Source organism: Artemia sp. Qi Xiang Cuo, chromosome 1 (assembly GCF_049724085.1).
Source record: "Artemia sp. Qi Xiang Cuo chromosome 1, ASM4972408v1, whole genome shotgun sequence".
NCBI classification, from domain to species: Eukaryota; Metazoa; Arthropoda; class Branchiopoda; order Anostraca; family Artemiidae; genus Artemia; species Artemia sp. Qi Xiang Cuo.
The window spans coordinates 8,171,527-8,188,700 of NC_142794.1; the positions used below are offsets into that span (position 1 = coordinate 8,171,527).

Consider the following 17,174-nt stretch of genomic DNA (forward strand, 5'->3'; position numbering starts at 1 on the left):
AAGTACACTCTATCCCGACATATCCCACCCAGACAATACTCATATATTGAGTACCAGACAAATCTAATACAATAATATCATATGTTTTCGCAAACATTTCTTCACTTATACCATTTTCGGACAATTGAGAATCTCGGTCGAGGGATTGCACTTTCAATTCATAGAGGGTCCTGTAGGATTTATCAAAGGATAAAATTTAGAGTGGGATTCCATTTACTTTACATATAAGAGAGGAAAGTCCAAATAATTCAAATTTATGTGGGGAATCTGTCCATGATCCAACAGCGCTAGCACTTTTTACAAAAGCCAATGCCAATATTGAAGGAATTCCGCCATTGATAAATGACGAGTCGGTATAGTTACGCGTACCTGTAGCAATATGACGCTGATTCATGATAATATGAGCCACGAACAATTCGATATTATTTCCACTGGTTCTTAATTTTTTCGCCAAAGCCATAGAACTCATAACTTGTTGTTTTCGTACATGAAGTATTGCCGAAATGAGAGAGACTGTTACATCGGGTGCAGCGTCCAGTACTTTTCGCATAATATAATTCGACGGCGCAAGTTGTAGTTTTATATCAATCTTTACATTAGGAGGCAACCATTGAGTTATATTAAAAATCTCATGATTTAGTTTCCCGACGAAATGTAAATCTTTAGTTGTCGCCTCTCTAAGAACATTGGTAATATAAGTATTTGTCTTATATTCATATCCAATAGTCATACCTCTCAACTGCTTATAGGACACTGGTGTCATCAGCAAGAATTGTATATAACTTGCATATTTTGAAAGGTTATTATTCGAGCTTACCAGTGTTCCATTTATGTATTGGCTTATTTTCCGAAATCGACTGTGTAATATAGAAATTTTGTAGAATAACCCCTTAGTGACGCCCGGGTTCTCATTGTTCGAATTGTGTACAATCATAGTTGAATTTGTACATGTCGAATTCAAATCAATATATTAGTTTTAATTGGAATAAACTTGAAAAGGGACATTTTCAGTGAGTGGTTGTGGAAGGGAAAGTCATTCCAAACATCCATTTTTTAAACTGACATTTACATTTTCAGCATTGAAAAGATTTACAGATGAGGTGACTGAAGGATGAGAATCTTTATGTGGTAGATATGCCATCTTCGGAAAAGAAATCCTTTTTGGATCTTTTTACTTTCTTTGATGCTTTAGGCTTCCCGGTTGACTTGAGATTAATGAGTGATGGGGTGTTTCTCCTCCTTTTTAAACCTTTTCCCCGTTGTTTTAATCGCTAACCGAGAGATCATGCGCTCGACCTGAGATTTTGCGAAACACTTTCTTGAATATATTTCCCAGAGCCCCAATCATGTAATGTAGAGGACGCAAAATCCGCTGCAACCGGTGCAATATATTTCCTATCCAAGGGTAAAGCAGAGCGAAACAGCTTAGCAAACCAACTGCCGAGACCGTACCCGGACATTGACGAACGACCCCTATAATAGTCCATTCCATGCCCCAACCTGCGTGGTCCAAGAGTAGCAACATAATAATCAATATCAAGACATACAACCTCAGCTGTATTAGTCATTTCACTGAATTGGTCTAAATTGACATACAATTACAACCCAGCCTTTTGATACTTCGTGTAGATCGCACAGCTTAGGCTTTAATTCAAACTGAGAGACCCTTAAAAGTATAGTGTTGACTGGAACGTGGTTAAGGTGCCGTATATAATAGTAGTGATTATAACCTCTAGATATTCCTCGTTCACAAATACCAAAGAAAGGAGTGACATTATTAACAACTCTTGGTTTCTCGACGTAGGATACATATAGAAATATACAGCCGTCCAAGGAGAATGCAGGTGGGAACTCTCCAAAAATTACACTATTCATGCCACTAGCGCTTCCTGCACTTTTCCCATTGATCACATTATGTTTAAAACCAAGCACTTCTTTTAGATTATCATTGAGAATAATCTTTCATTGTCAGTGGGCGAACCAATGTAGATTTTTCCCCTCTTCCTTTGAATAATTGAATTGAAAGGCACCATTTTTACGAGCGGAATTTTTTTGTTTACAGCGCGACACAATTTGCTGATATTCACAAACTCCTTATATAATAATTTGGCAAAGGGGTATTCAAACAAATTCATATTTTCAATCACATATTGATCGCTAACAATTGACCAATCATGGGGTCTAATTTTTATATTATGTGTATGATCCTTTCTTAGGATATCATATCTGTTTTTAAATGTAGACGTCGCAAACGTCTACATTTATCTGTATTATCTCTAAAATGACCTTGATTAGCCTTACCTCCTGACCATCTCGGATAGTCGGACGGACCCTCAAGCAATTTTTCAGTCCACAAAGCTGCCGTTACAGGTGAAACAGATGCTACATCAACCCCTATACCCGAACAAATGATTTTACTAGACTAAACTAAACTATAAAAAGTTCAAGACCGGAACGTAATCTGGTTCTTCCCTCACCGTATTGAAAAACAGAAAACAAAAATAACCCGATTAATCAAGATTAGTGGTTCTCAGACTTATTTACACACTGTACCCCTTTTCATCCACTTAGCATTTTAGGTACCCCTTCTCAGTTACCGGTACTAAGTGAGCTATAGCTAAAATATAAATAAAACTACCAGTCCTGTAGTTAAAGGGTTGTTTTTTTTTTGTTGGCTGGCCGCGTACTCCCTAAAAAGTTTCGCATACCCCCAAGGGATACGCGTACCACAGTTTGAGAACCACTGATCTAGATAATAAACCTTTAAGGATCATATTGCAAAACTTCAAAAAACTAGTTTTCACGTTCTCAGTAAAAATCGTTTAAACCTTTATTTCGTTAGAAACTGACACAAATATGATTCACAAAATCATAAAAAGTCACCAAGGCCATCAATCCCCTCTCGAATCATCGATAATGCTAGTCTTCGGTTTATTTGACACAAAACACTGTGATACTTCCTGTGGATTTGGTGTTTTATGAACTATTTTGTTATTCCTACTTAGGTGATCTTGTTTCTTTCCCCTATCCATCCTAATTTCAGAAGCGAATATAAAAGTCAGGGGTACTAATTAGGTGAAAGGGCAAGAAAGGGAGTGGGCAAGTACCCCCTAGATTATAAACAAAACCTTATTTCAATACTTTCATTTGGAAAAACTGCCCCCTCCCCCACAGATTTAGGTGAAGTACTTCTTTTCCATCTTCATTTTGAAAAACTAAGAAAATTTACCCCCCCCCCCTCCCAAACAAAACAATAGATGAATTCCCTCCTTGGCAGTAACGGTAGATTTTCACATTGTGCTTTGAGTGTTGTCCTGGGTGACGTCCCTGAAGCTACACATATTGCTGCATTCAAGACCACAGTAAAAATACTCCTCCTTGCAAAAGAATAAAGAAGAATAAGGCATTTTTCGTCATCTTTCAATTTTGTTTAGCCTACTTCTCATTTTTTTTTTTTGCAGTAATTGATTTTCTCTCCTCTTTTCTTTTTTTGAGCCTTCTTTATGTTATCGAGTACATCTGAGTAGTTTTTTTTCTTTTCTATTAAACAAGTCCCTTAGTACTTGTCCAAAAGGTAAGAAAAACTGTGTTTTTTGTTCGTAAATGTCTCTCCCTCTTTCTATTCCTCTCTCGCTCTCTTCTCCCTGTCTCCCTCTCTCTCTCTCTCTCTCTCACTCTCTCTCTCTCTCTCTCTCTCTCTCTATCTCTCTCTCTCTCTCTCTCTCTCTCTCTCTCTCTCTCTCTCTCTCTCTCTCTCTCTCTCTCTCTCTCTCTTTCTCTCCCTCTCTCCCTCTCTCTCTCTCTCCCTTTCTTTCTTTCTTTCTCAATCTGTCTTTCTCTCTGAATCTCCTTTCAAAAAGATGTAGCTTAAGATTACAACCATTTTAACTCATTACGGTTTTTCGCCTTAACGAGCCGTTCATCTTGCGCAAAAAAATTCCTTTTTTTATGTGTTTGTTTTCTAGAAATAATTTGTTGTTTGTAAAAGAAGATAATTTTCAACGTGGTGGGTATGTTTGAGGTGATATAGTAAAATTGTGAACTTGATAAACGGGTGAATTCAATGTAGAAAAAAAAAGTTGAGTTTGATATACAAATATGAACTAGTTCTGAAAAACCTTAACTTGGGAAAGAATGTTTGATACATATTAAGATAGAAAAAGTTACAAGCATGAATATAGACACCTGAACTACAAGACTAAGGGTAAAACATGGCTCTTATGAAACTGATTTTTAGTGGCATTTCGATATATTTCAATGAAGTTATGCATATGACTAAACCATATAACTTTAGTTGCTATTAATTCAAATTTTTAAATATTAATATGGCCAAGTCCTTAATAAAACTGAAAACAGGATTTGCTGCTGGTTTGAGAACACCAAAAACCAGGAGATATTCTGGTAGCTGGTAGCCAGTTTAAATCATTCAGTAATAGTTATTTACTTTAGTGCATTTCAGAGTGAAATTATTCACGCTGGCCTCTACAATAAAATTGTTTAGCTTTAAACGGTGAAAGTTTCAAATCTGAGTTTCTACTATTTATCCTTATTTTGAACCTTACCTCTATAAATGTTTAAAGTTAAGAGCAAAATGAGCTTAAAAATGAGCCTAAAATGAGCCCTAAAAATGAGCCTAAAAAAAACCTAAAATGAGCCTAAAAATGAGCCTAAAAAGTGGAAAAGTAGGTTTGACTCCTCATATCTAAAATCCACCTCAACTAAGCTCATTCATCAAATCTAGCAAAACTGGGCGTTGTGAGAAATAATTCTCCTTGTAATTAGCATTTCATTGAATTTATGTTGGAAACTGAAACAAAAATTTCTTGTTGTAAGTTCATGAATGACCCATGAGTGACCCTCTAGTTACCACACATGAGTGAATGTGGCAACAAGTGAGTGAATGACCCAAAAAGGTTGCTCCCTGTATCCCACCTGTTGAACATTTCGGAGCGTCACTGGTTCTATTACGTGCAGGGCAGTCCAAAAAAACTGGGCCCTTTTTAAGCTTTAATTGGAACATTTTCAATGCATGGAGCACACCACCTGGTGTAAACAACTATTGAAAGAGGTTCACCTCTCTAAGTAACCTCTTTCTTATTTAGACTCAAGATTATATAACTATTCTTTTTTTGAGGACTGAAAAAACAACCAAGTTTGTGTTCAAACTTTTTAAATGCGAAAAATGTTTTAGTCTTTAGGTGACAGGACAAATGCTTTTCTTTTCTATGGTCACTATTGTATTTACTAGTTCACTGCATTTCTAAACATCGCACCTATAATTTGACAAGCATATTTTTTCTATCAATAGCATTTAGTATGTTCAATAAACCCTGACTTAATTTGACTGCTTCCTGTTTGATAGGCGACACTCAACATTAGTTGCAACACCGTGAAAACTTAAAAAGAACACTGGACACATATCGGGGAATATTTTAAATCAAGTACACCCAGTTGGGGGCTTTGAAGAATGCTATAAGGAGGGTTGTAAAGAAGTTGATGGCTGCACTTAGTAAAGAAGGTTGTGACCTCCATGTATTTTTTTTTCTGACCACTCAATATATAGAGGGTAACACTAAAAACTTAAGAGAGAGCTTATTCAATTACAGCTTGAAAATTCTAGTGCCTTTTTAGAGAGTAAAGGGTGATTGGGTTAAAGCAAGATACATTTTTCACCAAAAAAATAATTTTTGTATATATGGTGCATTGTTATAACTTGATAAAGAGGATAAAAACTTAACAAATAAGCTTTCTGAAGGGAATTATTTTCCACATTCTTTTTATCATCAGAAACAAAGTACAGCCTAACTGAATAATATTTTTTAAATAGAATAACTGAACTATTGTTTGTACTTCGTCAAAGAACAGCTAACAGTTGATAGGGCATTATATCACTATCAAATCCTAAAGGAAATAAGAAAAAACGGATGAAAACCGGATCAAACACAGGAACAAAATACAGAAAAAAAACAGAGAAATATGACAACGAAGTGACACAGGAAGGACGGAGCAAGGGAGTAAAAAGAGTAATGTCCTATGAATAAAAATAACTGAACTATTTAGAGCGCAATTTTACTGCCTATGTGAAAAGTGGCTCTATGTTTTTTTTCTTTTCACCGAAGTTGTCGTAAATAGGGCTTCAGTAGGGGGTTTGTCAATTTTAAAATGAAAGTTTCAGTGCCCACTTTAAGAATGCATAATAATTGGAGGGAAACCAGCCCATCTCGAATCGCCTTTTGCTGTCCTTCCGTCAAAAACATTTGATCAAAATTCTGAGATAACCATTTTGTTCAGTATTGAAAGGTTTTGTTCAGTATTGAAAGGTCTAGTAACTGTGTCTTTTGCTTACTGTTTACGTATAGTATTCGCTATTTGGAAAATGATGCTTATTTGATCTTGGGTCTCCAAAAAAGCTAAGCGTATATTTGATTTGTGTTTGAAAAGGCTAAAGGTATTGAGACAAAACTTAGGGGAATGTTTTGGGGTATGTTGAACTAAAGCAAAAGGATCTGCGTATATCTAGTTTATTAAAAAAGCGTATCTGCAATATCTTAAGAACGACTGAGGGTATTAAGCTCATACTTTCAGTGCATGTTGAGAGGGATGTTCAAAAATAGTTGTAGGATGTCCAGTCTCCATCTCATGTCCTTTTTAGCTGCCTTCCCATTAACTACGTTTGATCGCACCCATTTTCTCCAAAATAGTCGAAAAATAACTGTGCCTCCAGATATGACACCCCCCCTCCCTCTTAGCTCCTGGGACAAGAATCGTACATTACCAGCAATTACAGGGCACAACCTGATGACTAGCAGCGCACAAGTTGTCCGTGATAATGTTCCCTTCACACTAGGTGTCCAGATTTGGGTCACAATCAAGATCATTCATCTCTGCGACAAAATTGCAACGTTGACAACAAGCATGACAGATAAAGCAGAGACTGATACGCGTAACTCAAAAAGGCTGTATAGAATGCAGCACACAATGCTCACCATACATTTATTAAAGAAAAGTGTGTGAAAACGGCTCATGCTGATCAGTCTTGGGAGCAGTGTGAAACGGCTCATTCCTGGGACAATCGATATGTCTCTTATTTGTTATGCTGATGACATCTTGAATCTCAGCTGTACGATCCAGCGCATTGAGCAGAATTTCAAAGTCCTCAAAGATGAATATTCAAAAATTGGGCTGTCTTTTAATCCTGAGAAATCCGAAGTTATTCTTTGGAATTGGCGAAATCCCTCTAGTTCTCTTCTAAATTTGGACGGTTCTCTATACCTGGGCCTTCCAATTGGCAAATCTATAGGCCACACACGTCGTTTGCTGATTTCTCACGTTGAGCGTAAAATTAGTATTTCTTACGCTGTAATCGTAAAAAGGAAACTACGTTTCAACCGTTACCTTCTAGCATCAATCTAAAACACCACAGTCCTTCCGCATCTGCTTAACATTGCTTCTTTCTGGAAATTCCTTAAACTTACAGATACAAAGCACCTACGATCAATCTTCTTCAGATTTGCTTAGTGTCTTTTACATTTGCTCCCCTGGACAAGAAACCGTAGAATTATTCATTTGTATAAGCTATCTGACCCTAATATATGCATTAATAAATCTCTATCCCGTTTTCAAAGTAAGTTTAATCATCCAGGGTCACCAATTTGTTCACAATAGTTTTTTTTGTATTAATGTAATGAATTTTTCTCTATTTTTTTGTTAATTTAGTGATTATTCTGTATATGTACCTTTTTTTGACAGGTAATAAATGAATAATAATAATAATAATAACATTAGTATTAATAAATCTCTCTCTGGTTTTAAAAGAAACGTTTATCATCCTTTCGTTAGCATCATTGTTTGTATTAATGTAATGAAGAGGTTTTTTTTCATGTTTTTGAATTTTCAATGTGTGTTTGTGTCCTTCTTTTTCTTCTTTTTTTCTATTTGTTTTCTTTAGTGGTTACTCCGCCTACTGTACCTTTTTGTACCCTTTTTTGACGGGCAATAAATGAATAATAATAATAATAAAGTGGGATTGCTGTCACAATAAAAGATAAGGCACTAAACACACAAAATCACAGCCATAGCCATTGTCATACAAATTCATATGCAGACTAAAAAAAATACAAACAGAGTCAAACTAAAACCTAAAACATTTAAATGAATAACTTTCTGAAAAACAACATCAAAATGAAATTCAATTTCAAATTAAAAAAAAAAACAATCAACCGCGAATAAAGAGAATAATGAACTAAAAAAAACAAATATGTACAATTATTGGCGAATGAGTTTAGCATTAGACACCTTGACGAACGAGGGAACGGAACTATTTGTGCAACGCATGTATCTTGCTGTTACCGGCTGAATTTGAGGTATCGGTTCAGCAACTTGTCGCGGGAGCCATTGGCGTGTAGGGAGATGTTCAGGGGGGAGCCGTTGATTTATCAAAATACCGACACAATACCTAAAAAACATTCATCACGGTGTGCCAAAAGAGTTGGGGGAAATTGTTTTAACCAATAAACAATATTGGATACTTTCCAGGTTTTCTCTCTGGTCCGAAGCCAGGCCGTAATGCTAAACGGGACAAGCATATTTTACCAGCAGTCGGATAAAAGTAAGGAAAATATGCAATAGGTCATGGTTTGGGACACCATGACACCCAAGCTTGCCGGTTTTATCATCTCTTGGGTCTGTTTTTCCAACTTCAGGTCATTTGTGAGATATATTCCTAAAAGTTTGATATCCTTGACAAAAGTAGTGTTAGGCACATCCGAGCAGCATACTTAGCAGTCATCCCAAAATACCAAGCGGGTTTTAAACCAAATAGGTACACAGTCGATAATTTTTTTACTGCCCGTGAGATCATGTAAAAATATCTTTATCGAGACAGCAGAGTATAACAGCTATTCATAGATTTCAAATAGGTCTTTGACCTCGTTTGGAGAGAAGGTCAATGGCAAATTCAGCTTCACTTTAGAATTCCACCTAATTTGGTCTCCCTGATAAGGGACATGAAAACGGAGCTCAAAAGCATTGTTATTACAGGAGATTGCCTTACCGATAGCTTTGCAACCTCAGACGGTGTTCTGCAAGCTTGCTCGCTATCACCGGAGCTGTTCAATCTTTTTTGACTGCAGTCCTTACAGTCACTGACTGCCCATCTGGTGCTCTCATAGGAGAGTGAATGATAGACGAACTTGCTTATGCCGACGATATATCCCTCATTTCTGAGTCCCTGCGTGATCTTCAATCCTGGACTGACATCGACTACACGACAAACAGCCTCTCTGGAATGATCACCAAAACCTCAAAAACGGTGGTCATGTGCCGCTCATGTAAACCTGATTTTCAGGTAAACCCCAGTTTCACCTTCAAGATCATAATATAGAGTGGTTCGAAGAATTTACCTACCTTGGTAGCTTACTCACCTTCGATAATAACCACTCCGAATATATAAAAGGACGCCTGGCACTTAGGAATTATAACTTTAAATTTCTGATGTCCATCTGGAGGAGCAAGAACGTGTCTACAACGCTTAAAGTGAGGCTATTTAACTAAGTTTTTAATGATATATACCAAGAAATTGTTTGTCATTTTTATAAGAGTAATAGTTGCTTAAATGAGTATAGTACTAGAAATGGGGATAACCTTGTGATTGAGCATAGGCAGAGTACTCGGGTAGGATTTACAATTCACTATTTGGGACCGAGTGTTTGGAATGTGCTTCCGGCGAGTATTAAGGCGGCTGAACATCTACAGCAATTTAAGGTAAGATTAAAAAAGTATTTATTGGGTAGAGGAAGACGAGGAACCATTGTTTGAGTGGCCTTTATTATTTTTATTTTTTATTATTAATTTCATTAATGAGAGGGATTTATTTGTTATTATTATATATATTTTCCTTTTTTAGTTATTGAGATGAATTTATTGATATTGATTGTTGTAGTCGTTCGTCCTCGGAGTTTTGTTTGTTCTTAGACAGCTACTTGTTAAATGATTAAGGTGTATTGTTTTTTTTAATAAAGTTTCATTAAATTCAATTCAATATGGCGCATACAACGTACCAATAGCACTCGTCTCCCGAAGATAGCCTTTGAAGACCAGGTACATGGCTCTCAAGCTAGAGGGCGTCTCCCAAAGAGAAAGAAGGACAACTTCTCGTTGCCTATTTTCCGCTCCTTCTCCGCCTGGTAGAAGGTAGGAGTGCATACTCGACTTACACCAACAGTGTGGTGAATGAAATGGCCCCAAAACGACATTCAAGGATGGAAGAGACTTAAGTCAAGTAAGTCAGTCAATTTGTTCAGATTAATCAAAAGGTCTATTAACTAGACCTCCGTCGATGTCATGCTCCTCATAGCCCCTGGAGAAAGAGTTGTAAGGATGTAATTTTTACATAAAGAATTTATGCTTGCGAAAGAGGAGATATGTTTGATCCTGATATGTTATATGATCCTGATGTGACCCTGATATGATATGATATGAGATATGTTTGATCATCAGAAAAGATGAAGGCTATTGAGTCAAAACTTCAGCAAAAGCTGAGAGGGATGTTAAACCAAATCAAAAGGCACTAAATAGAAATATTTTAAACTAAAATTTTTACTAAACTAAATAAAACGTACTATTTTAATATTTAAGCAGAATACATGAAAAACAGTAGAAAAATTAATCAAATAAACCAATAACAATGCTTTGGGAATAAAACAAACAGAAATTAATATCCAAGAAAAATGTCGATAAAGCAAACAATTTATCAAACAAAAGTAAAGAGCAACAGAAAAAACTGAAAGGACGTCCTAGAATAATTCAAACTCAAAACGACAAGAAATTACGTTTAAAGAATAAACGAAACCTAAAACGAACATAAATTAAAATAAGCAATCATATTAAATATAAAGATGACAGATCGATATAGATGAATAAGTAAATCTTATAGCGAATGAAAATTAAATTGAATATTCAATTCAAACATAAAACGGACAAAAATTACACCAAACAGGAGTTAGGTTACTTCCCCCTTCGCCCTCTTCTAACCGTAAAAGTTCTAAGGCCTATTATGACATTTGTGCTTTAATTAAGACCAGACATACTATAATTCTTCTTTTTTTTCAGCTTCATCGGGATCAAGCATGAATGAGAATGCTACAGGGCAAAAGCTTTTACCTACCACTCCGATTACGATAGTGGAATGTAGGAATAGAGTAACGGCTAAGAGCAACCTAAACTCAAAAAAGGAGTTCTGGTAAGAATATCAAACAGTTCATGGTAACGAAGCGTAAATAAGGAGCGATTTGGCCCAATAGTAACCGAAACTCCAAAAATTTTGATAAAATAGATAAATCGAAATAATTAGCGTTTTTTTTCTTAGAATTTTTTTTTTGCCAGATCAGGACGCATTTTCTTTTTACTTTATCTTGTTTCCAGATGTAATATTATCGCACCAATGGTCATAGAAGATCGAAAAACGGGCTTGTTTGAACGGAAATAAAAGGCTATAGTGGTTTTTTTCTGTGACAAGAGAGATTGGAGGGCAACTATTCCTTCTCCCCGCCCCATCACACCCCACCCTACCCCCCCAAAGACATCAAATTTTAAGACAGCTATTTAATCCAGAATGGTTAAAAGATTCGGTAACTATGCCTTTGGGGATGAAATGCAGTAAGACTCTTTTTCAGTCTTACTGCAGAACGTACTGGCTCTTTACTATAGCTAAAACGGGATATGAAGGCTTTATTGTGTACACCTTGCTTTTTTTCGTTTTTTCTATAAGGAAAAAAGAAACGCGTATCGTGACGAATTCTACCACAAAAAAAAACCATTTGTTTCTGAAGGAGTTTGACTTCCAAGAAATTCATGGGGGAGAAAGGCTGAATTTCATAATATTGACAATTTCCTTCCTTGATGATAAAGACACCTAATAATGGAGACATTATTTCTTCCCTAAATTTTGAGTGCATTAGTCATAAAGGTCCCTTGAATTGTCCCCCATTTTCCCATATCTGACACTGTGTGACCTACAATGGGTTTGTGATCAAAGCAAGATCTGTACAGTAATCAATTCACTGTTGCTAAGAATGTTTCTATAAATTTTTTTTATTGTTATTATTTAGGCATTTCATTAATCTGTATACTGTCTTATTCACATCCTGTATAATTTTTGAGAACAGTAGACTTTAATTGTAACCACGCATTCGGGTGATGTTCTTCTACTTGAACTGAATTATAAATATCTACCATATTTCTAATAGTAAGATAAATATCTAAAACCATCTCTCAGTGACTTCTAAAGCTCTTCACTCTAAAATTACCAACAAAAGCAACATTGCTGTAGATACAAGTAAATGATGAGACTTGTTTCCTGTTAGAAATGAGAACATCATATCCAGATACAGAAACCCATTTGTGAGCCATTCTTCATTCTCCTTCGCTAAGCTCTTTGTTATTGTAGTAACGTTTCATCCTTATTAGATACTATTAAGATTGTAAAAAGGAAAATCTTGTAAGAAGGGAGTCAGTTATTTTCAGTATAAAAATAATGTTTATTTTCATGAGGATAAAGCCCGTTAGAAAATTTTATTTGATTATAAAACTTGGATATCATATTAAATGGCTGTGCTGATCATGCTGTTTTACTTATTAACCCATTAACGCCCAAGATTAGTTACTGGTAAAAATTAAGCAGTGCTTCCGTTAATGGAGTGAAACAGAGTTCTAACTTAAAGATTTGGGGTACCAAATATTTCTTCGCACCAACGGTGTAACCATGCTGCCATGTTTCAATATGGGAAGGTCAGGCGGTAATGTTGTCTTTGGAACAGAAGTAAACATAGGATACATATCTTTTGTCATGTTTGTTGAAAATTAGTATAAAAGACAATTCCAAGTCAGGCATGGAATTGCTCATAGCACTGTTGCAAGTCAAGTTTGACGCACATCTCTGTACTTTAGCCGTGCTTTTTTTTTCCATACTTGGCATCGACCCTGCTTCTCTGCTGTCACCAGTACATGAGCGGTGGATTTGCAGAGATCCTGAGCTCCAACCATGACCTGGACGGTAGGTTTCGTTGTTGAAAAGACCCTAAACTACTTTACGGAGGAATTCAAGCTGTGGGATCTTTCCAGCCACGTCACAATCATGCAAATGACGGTAGAACCACCGAGCTGCAATCATGAGCCAGCAAAGAAGATTTTGGCCTTTGATCCAGTACAACTTTTTTCCTCGCAAAATTGGTCTGTATGCCGACAAAGCATTATTGACTAGGTCAGCGCCTCCCATTCCCTGATTATAATTTTTAATAAGGCGTGGCTGCCCAATCGGAACATCTTTGCGCTCCCGCACTGATTATCTTTTTGGCTGGTGATGCGGTTCTACGGAGTCGTAGTTGGTTGCTGCACAATTGCTTTGCTATCGTTTTATTTGACAGCCAAAACCACTCCATCTGACCTGTAGTCATAATAACCGCGTTCCTTCTTTTCCATACCTTTGATTTCTTCGAAACAACACCCCTTCAAGCGATTTTCACGCACAGTACCTGTGGCATGAAATCCTTGCGAGTGAAGCTGTGTGATAAGATCGTGGCTTGTGAAGAAATTATCGAAGAAGACTTCGTGATGGGCTGCTTTTTCAACAACAGACAATAGTTTTGTGACCACCCGTGTGCATAGGGATGCTGCTGGCTGTTTCTCACTCCTTCCATAGTAAAGATTGATTTTGCAGGGAGAACAAGCTAGCACCCATGCTTTGTATCCAAATCGAATCGGTTTTCCTCGGATAAACATTTTGCAGCTGTGATGACAAAAGAACAGTACCATTCGGTCTTCCACGGAAAGTTTCTGACAGGACCTCCCATATTGCTTAAGTTTGATGTTCGCGGCATCTACAAGTGGCCTCACTTAAGCCATCTTGTCGCTTTCCTGGAACTCATTATTATTTGCAAAGTGCAGGCTCATCTTTATCTTTAGGAATATGTTGCGGCCCAAGACTCGTCCAACTATAGGAATGACTAGGTCGTCTGACCAGGACCAGTCCATTCTTTCACTGGGAAGACGATGATATCCTAATAGTAGCACAATTCCCAAAAATTGTCAAGTTCTTCAAAGCTCAATGTGAAGCTGATGTCACCATTCTGAGAAGCATATCGTGTTGTTTCCGTATGATAGCGCGAATTGTTTCTTCATAGAACTGACAAAAACCTTAAATTCAGACATATTCATCATGTGACTGACCTTGTCTCCCAGTCTATGTAGTGATTCTGATTGAAGATCTCCAGACTGTGCTATCTTTTTCCATTTTGGCATATCCATTTGGTTTTATTTCGTAGGTTCAGATTTTTTAGAGGAGGGTTTTGAAAACTGTCCTTGTGATACTGTTGGGGCTGTTTTTCTACAACTTCTTAGTAGGACGTCATCTAAATCATCAACATCCAAAGTATAAGCAGCAGGAAGCCCGGATGAATTGTCTCCAGCTACATCGCCTGTTACGGAAGTATGGGTGATATCAAGCTCTATCGTCCCTGCAACAACGCTTGGAAGATAATTCAAAGATTTTGTGTTGTCCTCGTTTCCTTCTTCTTCGTCACTAACTACCCCCACATCAGGGTGAATTATGACCATATCAATCTCTTCCTCGTCATCAATTAGTTCGTCTAGTATAGCTACAGCTTCTTTCACGGATACACACCGTTTTAGAGCCATCTGCAAAATAAAATATACCGTTAGTTGCAGATCCGTAAAAAATTTTGTGGGGCCAATACACCCAACTTTCCCAATAGGGAACAGTTTTAGTTATCAAATACTGTGTCCTTAATCTGTGGATATTTAGACCTTTGCATCCTGGCTCCCTGTCTAACGGATATTACTTAAAAACCAAACATTTTAGCAATAAAGATTTAGTTGTTTTCGATACACAAAACAAATTTAAAAATAGATCCATATTCTATACGAGGCCCTATGGTCTCCTAGGCTGGGTCCTTGTATCATAGCTATTTTTTAGTGTTCCCAATATGCATTAAATTTCAGACTTGGAAAGAATAAAAACTTTTTTGTGAAATAATGTGTTTTTATTATGTTGCCTGCAAAGTTTATATTAGAAAATAAGGTTTTAAACACTTTTATTCAACTTCGCTTGTGTTGAAGATCAAATCGTAAAATTAAAAGATTAATAACACATATTTTATAGGTACAGCCTTCGTCAGATACAGCTAATACCGCACTAAGGGTAATATGAATAAAAGTAGGTGAAATCAGAAAGCAGTTAACCTGAGAAAAAGGGGTGAAATTCGATTCTTAAAGAGATAATTCAAAAAACTAAGTTTTTCCGAGGGAAGTAAAGAGAGAAGTTGAAACTTAAGACGAACAAAGGTTATTACTTCAGAGCCTATCTAACCTATATCAATAAAACTAGTGCAAATAAATCAACTGCTGATATTTCCCTAAGTTTGCAGGATTACAGAAAACTAGCGCTCTGCTGAAAACATAAAAGACAAGTATAAAAAACAAGATAAAAAAAGACGAAAATCCCAGTGAACCCAAGAAGGAGCTTTAGGCTAACCTGGTGAAAATTGAGGCGTGGGCAGATGCATGGCTTGTAAGTTTTAACACATCGAAAACGAAATAGCTCCTAATTTCTAAAGCACGTGAGATGAGGACTCTTACTGATTTCGTTTTCAAAGGAGAGGTAATAACGCGCGTTGATACACTGCGCTTACTTGGAGTTAATCTCTCTTTGGATCTCTCATGGACTGAGAATCTCAGTAAAATTAGATCCTCTTGCAACAAGAAATTAGGCGTTATCCTAAGATGCAAAAATTTTCTTCCTGATGATTCTATTCTGCCACTTTTCAATTCATGCATCAGACCTGTCATGGAATATGCAGGTCCTCTCTTCGCTGGTGCACCAAAAAGCCACATCGCTCCCCTCCAACATACTCAAAATAGAGCAGTGCGTGCAGCAACCTCGGGCAACATGAAAGCTAAAACTCCACAGCTGATCCAGGAACGTTTCGATGTGGTGTCCATTTTGGTTTTCTATAAGTACTTGTATAACCCTCCAGCGGAGGAGCTATCGAAGCTCGTTCCTGATAAAGCAAAGCCCTTGCGATCAAATCGCCGAGGTACAGCTCGTCAGGACTACCTTTAGCAGGGTACTCCCCGCCAAGAATATCTGAAAACGATTTTCACCTGGCGATGGGTTGCCACATGGAATAAACTGCCGGCAGAAGTAATCCCAAAAAAATCCTTCCCTTGACGCGTTCAAGAGAAGGTATAACAAATACCTCAGTGTTGGAAAGCGAGATAACTACCAGGACTAGCGGCAAATCATCATTTGTGATGGAGCCGTGAAGTCTGTAATAAAAAAATGAATATTGATTTAGGATTCAAAAATAAATACGTAGCCTCACAACAACAAACTAATCTATAACGCTTTTCATAGTCCTACAGAAGCTGTGATATCAGTAACTTTCAGTATACAATTAAAATTATCTTAAAAACTTAGAAATAAAAATAATAAGTTTAAAGTCATTAAACAGCATAAAACCCGGGGGCAGGCGCTGTAACTTATGCCCTGGGGCATGTATGGTTCTTATGAAAGATATGCTCGTATAAACTTCAGATAGGGCTTATTTGATTGGAAATCGAAACTTTAAGCTCACTTTTTAATAGTCAAAAGAGATCCGAAGTCAACAACCCCCCTCCCAAGCCTTCTTTTTCAAAACCCATCCGATGAAAATCTTGAGATAGATATTTAGTTAGAAATAGTTCAAAGGTCGGATAAGAAAAACGTCAGTGTCAATACAACCCCCCAGGGCCCGGGAGAAGTTGTTATAAGTTTTGTTCTAAAAGCAGTGTGGTTCTTATGAAAGTGATGCTCGTATAAACTTCATAGAGGGCTCATTTGATTGGAAATTGAAAGTTCTAGTTTACTTTTAAGAGTCAAGAGATTTAAGGGCACCTAGCCCCCCCCCTCCTACCGTTTTTTCCTCAAATCCATTCGCTAAAAATTTTGAGATAGACAGTTTTTCGAAAATTGTTCAAAAATTAGGTAACAACAACTCCGGTGTCAACACAACCCAACACAGCCATTTTGTTCAACGTAGTTGAAAGTTCTGGAAATTATATCGTCGAACAGGACACTCCCCCCACAGTCTCCAGGGTAAGGGTTATAAGTTATGCCCAGA

At 37.0% G+C, this 17,174-nt stretch overlaps 1 protein-coding gene across 1 annotated transcript; it reads left to right on the forward strand.

Moving 5' to 3' along the window:
- The first annotated feature begins 15,637 nt into the window (after window positions 1-15,637).
- LOC148955979 (uncharacterized) lies at window positions 15,638-16,135 on the forward strand. Its single transcript, XM_089088748.1, has one exon. It carries the CDS (start codon window positions 15,638-15,640, stop codon window positions 16,133-16,135), a length of 498 nt encoding a protein of 165 aa, XP_088944874.1.
- The last annotated feature ends 1,039 nt before the right edge of the window (window positions 16,136-17,174 follow it).

Coding starts and splice junctions, on each gene's coding strand:
- LOC148955979 (XM_089088748.1), top strand. CDS start 15,638: ATGAGGACTCTTACTGATTTCGTTTTCAAAGGAGAGGTAATAACGCGC.